Source organism: Bactrocera oleae, chromosome 5, assembly GCF_042242935.1.
Source record: "Bactrocera oleae isolate idBacOlea1 chromosome 5, idBacOlea1, whole genome shotgun sequence".
NCBI classification, from domain to species: Eukaryota; Metazoa; Arthropoda; class Insecta; order Diptera; family Tephritidae; genus Bactrocera; species Bactrocera oleae.
This window is the reverse complement of record NC_091539.1, coordinates 66691852-66703244: the sequence shown is the minus strand read 5'-3', so window position 1 is coordinate 66703244 and position 11393 is coordinate 66691852. Positions and strand designations below refer to the sequence as shown.

Here is an 11393-nt window from a genome sequence, read left to right as displayed (position 1 = left end):
ATATTCCAATCTATGATGCGACATACATATGTATGTAATTACCAGCAAATTATATTTCTCAAATTTTTCATTTTCACCTCTTCTCCCAAGAGTATCATACACTAAAAATCGACATACATATGTACTATAAATATGCTAAACCATTCAAAATAAAAGTTTTAGTAATATTTATTATTTATTTAGTGATAAATGCAAAATAACGAGATTTAACTATGCTTGTAATTCATTTCAAAAACAGAAAAAAGACAAAGTTAACTAACTTTCATTTAATATATACATATGTAATATTATTTGTTTGTATTAATTGGTATCGTTTCAAGACGTTAAGAATTTCAGCTACTCTGTATCAAATTCATTATTAATATATACTTATATTTCTTTAAAATTTTCTAATTTTTGTCATTATTGCGCTTATTGAATTCTAATTGAGAAGACAAACATCCACTGAATACTAAGTGCTTCAATTTCTCTAATTTCGCTCGATTATTTATACTTCCGAAATTACATCTAAAGCAGCAAATTAATTGTTGTTGTTGCAGGATCATTAAAGTGCCACTCACAAATTGTAAAAGCTATTTTAGACGCATTCAAAACTAAAACCGCAGCAATTAACCTAAACTTACCTGTACTATTATAATCAAAAGTTCTCTTGCACATTCTGCTTATAACAAATACAATATAATATCAATGATTGGGACTTACCTTACTTACGCTTTGCATAATTTGCTTTTAAATCAACAAAGTAATTAGTTGGCATTTGTACGGAACTTAAATTTCTCACACTTCGCGGCTGCCGGCACACACTTACACACAAACAATTTTCTTTTTTCAAATAAATGCACTAAAATCATAGCTTACATTTATTAATTATTTGATTTCTATACAAAACTTTCCCGACTACATTATTTCACACTATAAATTAAAGTTGCAGCGATTTTTTTTTAGCAAATTTACATATTTCACACATTAAAACGGAATTTAAAGCTTATGTTAACGACTGAAATGGCGGCGGAAATTTGACAGCTAAAACAGTTGAATTTGTAATGAAGAATTTGGGTGTGAAGAAAATGTGATAAAAGTAAATTAAATCAAAATGTTTGCATACTTTAAGTTACATTTCTAAAAATTGAGTGCGTAGAAAAAATATGCATTTTATTAAACTTTAGTGAAACATAGATGTAGTTGAATATATTCAACAATATCTAAGAAGATATACAGATTACTATGATGGGTCAGCGATACTTTACTCTTTTTAATTCCGTCTGCTTTCGCCTCCTTTCTTATACTTATGTGAATAATGCAAAGGCATATCTTATTCATATAGTACCAACAAAGGAATGTCTATAAATAAGATATGCCTTTGCATTATACACATAAATAAGTATAAATAAGAAAGGCGGAAGCAGCCAGATTAAAAAAAAAAAAACAAGTTCCACACGCCTTTTAACTTTATTTGGACTACAAGAACCAATAAATCTCTTTAGTTAATGCATGACGTTGCATCTGCATATGTACATATATACCCCAAATAAATTGCAATAAAAAAAAAGATGTGTAATTCTAATGAGGTTATAAGATTTTATTTTTGAAATAAACAACCATCCGCGAAAAGGAAAAATCAGTGACACACTCCAAACTTAACTCTTAATCACAAATCCATTAAAAGAAATTTAGGTACAATTTGTTGCAATGTAAACATCACTTAAAAAATAAAAAGAGCAAAAAATTATAAAAATTTAAAGTGCTAGAATTTTGTTCGAGCAATTAAAACTGACTTCAATGCTGTTTCGTCACAAAAATTTGTTGTATGAAATATATGTTACGAAATCCCGCTAGATATGCATGCACATATATCATGAATATGCTTTTAAACAGTTTACTGTTTTTTTTTTTTTTTAATTCATTACATACATTTATTTTGAAGGTATCACTGTTTTTATAATTTTACTCTTTAAGATTACTTCCTCTTTCGTTCGACAATATAATTTCACAGTGTTAAAAGTTTTTGCAATTGTATGGATGCCTCGTTAATAAATTGCACACATGTACATAATTGAATATCTTATTAATAATCCCAAGCACAGAGCAACAATTAAAAAATGGGCTCTTTGCATAAATATATATCTCGGTATGTAAGTATAATCGATTTAGTATTGCTATGCGAACAATAACCAAGCAATGCACAATATAGCTAAATACAGGAATAATTTAGATAATTGCTGTTCATCTTCATATTGTACTGTGCCACGGTTGGCGGCTGTAAAGAGAAGCGAATGTTGTTGTTAGTATTTATAACATACTTTTTTTTATAAACAATTAGCACACCTGCTGCCCGGGGTTCACCAAAGTTGAAAGACGAAGCGAAATAACCGAATGGAAAAGCGCCAATACCGAAAGACATGTGGAAACCATCACCAAAGCCGAAACCCTGGAAACCTTGTTGCGGCTCGGGCTCAGTACGCTGCCCAGCGGGACGTGGTGGCACCTTATTTCTGTAAAAAAATATCATTATTTATTAATTTTAATAAAAGTCTAAGTATTCTCTTGTGGTGGGCATAGGCTTTACCTAGGATCTTCCTGTTTAGTGCTGTTGCGTCCGTATAACGGTATTACTTTATCCTTGCCAATTGCTGCTTTACAAACCGGGCATAATTTGCAATTTGGACGTGTCTCCAACCATTGATGCAAACATGGCCAACAAAATAGATGACCACACAAACTGACTACTGCGTCCTTTGCGGTATCGAGACAAATATTACATTCATACATGGAATCATCGATTTTCTCCTCTTCGTTGTTCTTGTTTTTAGAATCACCGCTGGTGCTGCCGCTTTCTGTTTTAATGCTGTTTATGTTCGCTGTGGAATCGCTGCCAAGTGCGCTGCCTGGAAACGAATACGTTGTGGAAGTTGTAGTTTTCGGTGCGGCATTATCAGCGGTAGAGTTTATATTTTCAACTGTAGTTGTTGTAGCAGTTTGTTCTGTGCCATCGTTTGTTGTGTTGTCGAAATAAGTCCAATCGTCCATTGATTCAGTAGGTGGTGCTGACGTTTCACCATGTGATGTTGTGGGCAATTCCGGCGCCGACGGGGCGTGCGTTGTTTGTGTTGACATACCGTTCGTTTACTACTCTTTCAAAATTTGCAAAATAAGCTGGAAAGAAAAACAAAATAAACAAAAACTGCTTATAAACAAATAAAACAAAAAATATTAGTTGAACATGCACTCGGCGAATACGAATAGTCTACATTCGCATATACTATACATATGTATGTAAGTATAGCCACACAAAATCCAATTGGAAACGTCTATAATATTAACATACTAAACCAAGTGAACTTTTGCACTGCAATTTCGCAACCGTGCTATTCAACGTATGTACGTATTAGTTGCCAACACTGAAAGGTTTGACCAGTAGGCTTAAAACAAATACCACGCGGCCTATACGGCTGTATAAACATACGATTTATAAAAAAAAAAAAAAACCATATCAATATGCCGTCTGAAAATTCTTTACAGTAAACAAGTTGTGATTTCGCTTTCCGCAATAATATTGTTTCGGTTTTCTGGGCGAAACCAGTTTGCACTTAATTGCGGCATACTTGGGCCACTGTTTTTTTTCCTCATTGGAGCTGACATATTCGCATATTGCAGAGAATTATCAGAACCTGTCTTGCAAATTTGTTGCTTAATGATAAATGTACATATATACACACGTGTATTGTAAATATTTGTTTGCGAGATTTATGTTTGATCTGCTTAAGAGATAAGAACAATATTTTTCAATTTTCAACATAATCTGCTTTGGGTGCTATAGTCCATCATACAAGTGTCGCAACGTGATAACAAATTTGATTACGTTTAGCTCTAGTTTTTGTTTTTTGAAAGTTTTTTGTTTTTTTTTCGTAGCGTTGTACTTCATTTTTGCTTTCACTCACCTAAATATATAGCTTATCACGACTTTTGAATTCCTGCTTTCTTTCAAGTCATAAGCTGAACTTCTATGCACTTTAGAATAAAATAAACTGCTGATAGAATACACTGACGTGTAATTCGCATCGGATAATTAACATGTTAGCTTGTTCACTACATTCTTCCGCATCACATGCCCCTAACCCATATACATACGACCGTATCAGCACCACTACTACCCTAACGTCATTGCGTCAATTAATGTGCGCCACCTCCTACAAATCCCCCATCGACACCTGTAATAGTATTTCCTTTTCTAGCTTCATGTTTTTTTTTTTTTGTGTGGTGTTTTTTGTTCGCCCAGCTGTGTCATGTACTTTGCCTTTGTTATTACAATTTTCGCTTGTTTTTATGTTCACACAAATTATTTCCAATATGTAAGAATTATTGCACCAGCTTTCCACCAGCTTTTTTTCTTTTCGCAAAGCCTTTGTATTAACTTATCAGCTACGAAATATGTGGCGTATTATCGCAATAACACTTTTTCACAATTTTACTTAGAAAAAATTGCAAAGGCGTTCACCTCACGAAGGTCGTTCTCTACTCACTTTAATGCTGTATTTTCTCAACAGCTGCTTTACTCGCGAATTTCCAATCTATTGAATTTGCACAAAAAATATTTAATGGACCACAGTATTTAATTTTTATGAATTCTTAATGTTTCTGTATCAAAACTAATTAGATAAATGATGTTTTTCTTGCTCTGCTGATGTCTTGTGACGTTTTCTTTCATTTGCTTCACATTGTTCTATCAGCAGGGTTGTATTTCAAATATAAAGTATAAGCAAACATAAAAGAATGTGCGCGAGCTGTGTTTCATGAGCATCACTAGAAACTTATAATAATACGCAGAGAACGTATATCATAGAGAAGGTTCAATTGCGGACCAGCGTGTGAATTGTCAAAACCTAACAAGATTTTAATAGAGGATTTCACCACTTTTGGCTCGGAAGGAGAAATTTTAACAGTGGAGAGTGAACAGAGCTGAGCATTGTATGAAAATTATGCTCAGAGACTTGCTTTGATATTACAGCTGCATGTTAGCCTTTTGGCTTATATTCTTATACGTTTATATGCAATCATATTTATTGATATGAATATCATTTTGCGAATTTTTATGAATGCATGCAAAACTGATAAGATCTATGAAATTATGGAATTTCGAAATAATATTTATAGTCAATTTGGGCATTTAATAATTTTATTTAGTTTTTACTAAATAATAGAGATTAAATTTATTACAATATATGTATGTATGTACATATTTTATCATATTAATCTTATATAGTCATATGTATGTACGTATGTATTTGAATGTACGCATTCAGAAAGTCAAATCATGATTTTATCACTTATCCATACACTATATGTGCGCGCATTGATTTATATGTACACGCATATATCTACATAAAATTGCCGAACAGATAATGCATACACAAACCAACCTACATATGTGTGTGCGTACACATGTAAATATGTCACCCGCAAAAACTACAAACATTGTTCTACAAAAACAACAATCGTCACAAGTCAATATGTCAGCCAAATAGGCGAAGCCCAAATTTATAGTAAATTACACAACAACAACATTTTCATTCATGAATGCAGGCGAACTTTCAACAAGCAACCTCGCTTCATTCATAAAAACAGACACCCTCTCATCTCCCCGAGTATGCGTTTGCCAACAAGCATCTTTTCGCGACGATGGCAAAAGCTAAAAATCATAAATTGAACAAATTTCTGATATTCCCTCTGGAAGGGAAAAGTTGCAACCACGCAAGCCCACAAAACACAGAAAAAATTGACAAAACTGGCAACAAAGCTTTTGTCGATTTAAAATATTTTACAATTTTAAAATATTTTTCCGTGTCTGACAAAAATCTGCGTCAATATGTATGCATGCTCATATATAAACATACATATTTACGATAGTTTGTGGGCAAAGCTGTTAGAGCGGCAAGGGAAGCGGTGACAATCGGCGGCCGTTCGTTAATATTTTTTCGGCACAGCTCGGATTTTCTACCAACAACACAATGTTGTGACGCTTTGTCGTCGCGTCAGTCCTTCGACACAGTGACTCTTTGACAAGAAAACAAAAAACGTGAGCTTCGGCCATTGGTTGTCCGTGGCAACGGAGATTTCGCATGAAACAATGAGTGTACATATTTACATACATACGTTGCATATAGACAAATTAACAATTATAATGGGTACTTTCATATTTGTTTACATGCACACATAATTATACATATACTTACATATATATGTATAAGAATATTTGCGACCGCTTGGTCTTTTCTTATAGGGTTATGTCAAGCAAGAGGAGTACAAAATCAAACCCAGAAATCTGACTGAACTGAAGCAGTCCATTAAATAGATATTTGAAACGACTTGAACCCTCCAGCCCGCATTAATTTTCTAATTAGGTGTCCAATATGCATGGCTGAGCATGAAGGAATAATTAATTGTATAAAATAAAATTAAAATTTTCTATACAATACAACAAAGTTTGATAAAAAGAAACTTATTACGGTTAATTTTTGTAGCACGATTCGTGAGCCGCCCTGTATATGCAGAATATCTTAAAATTATATATAAATTCGTTTGCGCATTGTAAATATACGAATCTGTTGGCGTACATTTCTTAACATTGAATTTAGCATTATTTTTCTCATTTAACATTCAAAATGCTCAATTCTGCTATTTTGCGCTCCGCAGGGGTAAAATTTTGGTGAAATCCGCTTATAATTTGTTTGAGGTGAGATCCTCTTAAGTTGGCGAGTAACCCTCCGTCAAGAGGAACATTTTGACAATCGGCACACCATGAACCTTCTCTATCATATACGTTCTCTGTAATACGTGCAGTTATAATAGTGGCAATTTAAACATATTGTGATGAATTTATAGATAAATATTTAAAAAGTACCTCCCCACATACTTACACTATTGGCCTAACTATGCATACTTCAACATTTTGCATCACAACATGTACATACATATAAATAGCAATATTGTTCCAAGTTTTTAGGTTAACATTTTTTCATACTGACTATGATTTATTAAGAAACTTTAAACATTAAATTAGATTAAAAAAAATGTTTAAAACTGTTGTTCACGCAAAATAATTTCGTATTTAAATGCAACCCTCGAGCTGTCAAGTTTCCTACGCCATTTCCTCTACACTTCTTCCAGTTCCGTTAGTTTGTGTGTAAATTTTATTTAAATAAGTGAAAATTGTTAATTAAGTTTTAATAATGTGAATAGTTTAGTTTTTTTTGCGCTTAATATAAAAGAAGTAAATTAAATGGAAAATTAGTGATTATCGCGTGTGCACTGGGTTTTAAAATATTTACCATATTCTGTGGCTTTTTGGCATATGCGGTGCTTTGGGTGGAAGTATGTGAAAAAATTGTGATATGGAGGAAAACTGCTTAGTAAAATTAAATCAAGTGACATGCTGGAAGAGGGTGCAGTTGTAATTTGCGTCAGGTTTGCAACAATAAAAGTGGAGTAAGAGTATTGCAAAAAGTAAATATAATAGAAATTCTGTATAAATAGCAAATTTTTTTGTTACTGGAAAACCCAAAGCGAAAGCGATTGCTGCATTCTGCATTCAGTGGATCAAATTAACAAAGAAAACAGTTAGATGTATTGCCATTTTAACTGCTGAGTGCATAATATTTGAACATTATAGTCAACGATGGCTGCATTTCTATACAATAAAAAAGGCAATGGTGAATATTTTATTATATTACAATATATAAACGAAATTAATTTTACCCAAAAAACGTCTTGCTATACCTAAAGTTCACAACTTTTTATCAAAGAGAACTCGCCATAAAATAATAATTTTGCAAATGAGCTAACAATTAGTTTAGTGACAGACAAAAAAAACGCAAATAGAAAAAAATAAATATAGAACAAAAAGAAATCGCACTTAACTGTTCAAATAAATGCATAAACCGTTTAGTTATGGCTCAAAGAGAGCGCTGCGAGCGAAAGCGTTAATTCCATTTAAAACGAGAACAACAACAAAAATACTAACAGCAACAAGAAGTTTTAACCTAAGAATCAAGGGAAAGACACTGGACGTTCGAAGATTTTTATTTGTTTCTTGTTTGCCTGAGAAAATTTAAACATATTTACTAAAGCTCCGCTAAAACTGTTGGATGCCGTTGTTAAATCTTATTACATGGTCAAATTTATATAGAACAATACATGCTTTGTTTCTGGCTAGGAGACAAAACGGTCGATGGCTTAGCGTGTGGCATATGTGTATAAATGAGCGTGGACGGTCAGTGGACAGCAACAGTCGAGTTCTACACAGCGGTGACATAACTAGAAGCACAAGAAAGGATTACATAAACAATTATACAAAATGAGGACATTTGTTGTTGTATTTGCACTCATCGCACTCATAGCGCCTGGTCAAGCGACTTTCGGTAAATTGGCGCTGCTCGCGGGCGTAAGCGGTGGTGTTGGTGATGGCAATTACGGTCCTAGCTATGGTCCTGGTTATGGTGGTGGCTACGGTGGTGGCTACGGCGGTGGCTACGGCAGAGGCTATGGTAGCGGCTATGGTTACGGCAGTGGTTATAATAGCGGTTATGGTGGCTACGGCATTACGCCATACTCAAATAGTCGCGAAAATATCGTCAAAGTGATAAAGGTGTCTGTGGTGCCCGGTGGCAGCTACGGTGGTGGTTACAATACTGGTGGTTACAGCACTGGTGGTTATGGCTATGGCGGTGGCGTTTACAATGGTGGTTATGCGAGTGGTGGTGTAGGCTACCCTACATTAGCTACTTCGGCGGTTGTAACGCCTGTTGTGACAGCCGTCTCAACGCCAATTCCTGCTCCGGTCTCATATGGCGCCACCTATGGAAACGGTTATGGCTATGGCGGCGGTGTTGGTCTGGGCTACGGTGGTGTTGTTGGTGGTGGTGCAATTGGCGGCGGCAGTATTGGTGGTTTGGGGCCTTTGGGTCCAGAAGGCTGGTGCTAGTTAAAAACGAAAAACCGATGTGACGTAATTGATGTTCAGGAATTGTATATATATAACTGTAACGATGAGTTCAGTATAAAAGCGAATAATAAATATATTTTTAATTAAAAAAAAAAACTACCTAAGTTTTTTTTGAATATTAGAAATAGCATTTTCCAAACATTACTTCACTCAATTTTTGAGAAGAAAACGTTTTGAATAGAGTATGTTCTTTTTAAAAGCTGTTTTTGCTTTACTTATTAAACAGTAAATCTTTAGAAAACCTTTAAGTAATATACTTATATATAATAGCATAACCTCAATCACTTAGCTGACTTCCAATTCTGCTTTAGCGGTTTAGCCACTATTTCTAATTCAATATTGATTTATTCAATCTCACTAGTCCCACTGGAGCTTCATATTTACTTCTTGAAAGATTTTGGCATTCACATATGTAATACATATATGGATACATAATATAATCCGGGATGTTTTGTGTGAGCAAACACTTAGCACCTTATCAAACTTTACTTTTGGCACTGTTTAAGTGCGTGTTTAGAAGTACACACACACACACACACACATCTATATTTCTTGCTAAATTCATTTGATAAACCTCTTATATAGTATCTATTAGCCATAGGCATTAGGCTTAAACTGTAAGTTGACAAACACACCATAATAAAATACCCAGAATTTGTCGTGTGCAAGCAAAAAGTATACATTTCATAGATAAACAAAATAAGACATGTGAAAACCCCACAAAAAGTGAGGTCATCAACACTTGATATATTTTTTTACACCCTTAACACGGTATATATATAGCTCGCGTCGAAGTTTGTAACATCCAGAAGGAAATGCCGCAGACTCTATATAGTACAAATTAAGACCAGAAAGTTTCCGGAAATTGTAAATAAAATGAAAAATTTTTATTCTTCCTCAATATTTATTTTTTCGCTTACAAAATATGCTCCTCCTGAAGCGATACACATATGCCAATGCCTTTTTCCAATAATCAAAACATGCCTTGTAGGACCGGGTCCGGGATCGCCTTCAGTTTCCTCTACGAATTTTCGTTTACGGCCTCGATCGAGTCGAAATAGGTTCTACGGAGTGGTAACTTGAGTTTTGTTTTTTTTTTTCGATGTTCGCGGTTTGGTTCGTCATGAATTCGTTCCATGTCCATTGACGGTCAATAAAGAGTACTGTGGACCAACAATTTCCGGAAACTTTCTGATCTTAATGTATATATAAATGATTAGCGCGATGAGCTGAGTCGATTTAGCCATGTCCGTCTGTCTGTCTGTCGGTCCGTCCGTCCGTCCGTCCGTCTGTATATACGAGAATTAGTTTTTGAGTTTTTGAGATATAAATCTTAAATTTAGCATATAAACTTTTCTCACCAAGAACCTGCTCAATTGTCGCAATTGCCGATATCAGACCACTATAGCATATAGCTGCCATACAAACTGAACTATCAGAATCAAGTGCTTTCATGGAAAACTTTTTCATTTGACGAGATATCTTCATCAAATTTGTAACGAATTATTATCCAAAGCAATAATGGAATCTCCGAAGAAATTGTTTAGATCGAATCACAAAGCATATACCTGTCAGAAAAGCTGAATGATCGGAATCAAGTTCTTCTAAGGAGCCTTTTGTTTTTGTGAACGGTATTATAGCTCCGATGCAACCGAAGTTAACGTTTTTTCTTGTTTTTCTTTCTTTTTCTGTCAAAGTAAAAATCTTAAGCAAAGCGATGTAAAAGTTGTATGTGAATCAGCCATAAGTCTTGTTAAAGCGGGATGATCGCAAATGTTAGACATTGTTATTTTAGACAACTAAAGGCCCGAATTTTTCGCTTTCACAAAGCTTACAGAAAAGCTCAAAAAGTTTTCTGGAAGTTTTCGTCAAATTCTGGTTTTATATCAAGGTCCAATGGTTCTCCTACTCTTGGAAACAAATTAAGACTAATAGCTAACAGATTTATATAAAGTAGCTTGGAAGATAAGTAATATTGCTTAATTGTGTTGTTGTAGAAACAGAAAACATTTCATAAATGAACTTGGAAGGAACTACCGAGTCAATAGATTTTAGATAGAGATACATACATATATTCGATCCATTCATGCAACAAACAAGTAGATCCGATATTCATGGTTACCTTATAACAAGTTAACGACTTCTATGCTTGGCTGCGCAGCCTTCTACCAGCAAAGTGCCATTACATATGACGACTTCTTTTTTTTTGGAATCATATATAAATGACCAAAACCAAACTTCGATAGATAGTATATATGTATGCACTTAAATATTTATGCTGACCTAAAATGAGGAGCTCATAATTTATGAAAACTGAAATATTTCGCAAATCCAGCATAAGTGAAAACTATTGATCTTGGCTAAGCAATAGGTTGTTAATTCATTTATCGGAGAC

The 11393-nt window shown here is 34.2% G+C and overlaps 2 protein-coding genes across 3 annotated transcripts; one reads left to right on the top strand and one right to left on the bottom strand.

The window, feature by feature from the left end:
* Positions 1–1558: 1558 nt before the first annotated feature.
* Positions 1559–4701, bottom strand: LOC106624432 (E3 ubiquitin-protein ligase RNF185). 2 transcript variants are annotated; one of them, XM_036366535.2, is made up of 4 exons: positions 4521–4701; positions 2567–3153; positions 2326–2492; positions 1559–2257 (listed from the first exon to the last, which is right to left on the bottom strand). In XM_036366535.2, exons 2-4 carry the CDS (start codon positions 3112–3114, stop codon positions 2157–2159), a joined length of 816 nt encoding a protein of 271 aa, XP_036222428.2. In that variant the 5' UTR covers positions 3115–3153; positions 4521–4701; the 3' UTR covers positions 1559–2156. The 2 variants fall into 2 exon arrangements, with proteins under 2 accessions (XP_036222428.2, XP_036222429.2); XM_036366536.2 differs by lacking the exon at positions 4521–4701 and adding an exon at positions 3939–4149.
* Positions 4702–8249: 3548 nt separating this feature from the next.
* Positions 8250–9084, top strand: LOC138857445 (keratin-associated protein 6-2). Its single transcript, XM_070110044.1, has one exon. It carries the CDS (start codon positions 8351–8353, stop codon positions 8975–8977), a length of 627 nt encoding a protein of 208 aa, XP_069966145.1. The 5' UTR covers positions 8250–8350; the 3' UTR covers positions 8978–9084.
* The last annotated feature ends 2309 nt before the right edge of the window (positions 9085–11393 follow it).

Coding starts and splice junctions, on each gene's coding strand:
- LOC106624432 (XM_036366535.2), bottom strand. CDS start 3,114: ATGTCAACACAAACAACGCACGCCCCGTCGGCGCCGGAATTGCCCACA. Junction 2,493..2,566: donor ACTAAACAGGAAGATCCTAG/GTAAAGCCTATG, acceptor ATTTTTTTACAG/AAATAAGGTGCCACCACGTC. Junction 2,258..2,325: donor TGGTGAACCCCGGGCAGCAG/GTGTGCTAATTG, acceptor TTCTCTTTACAG/CCGCCAACCGTGGCACAGTA.
- LOC138857445 (XM_070110044.1), top strand. CDS start 8,351: ATGAGGACATTTGTTGTTGTATTTGCACTCATCGCACTCATAGCGCCT.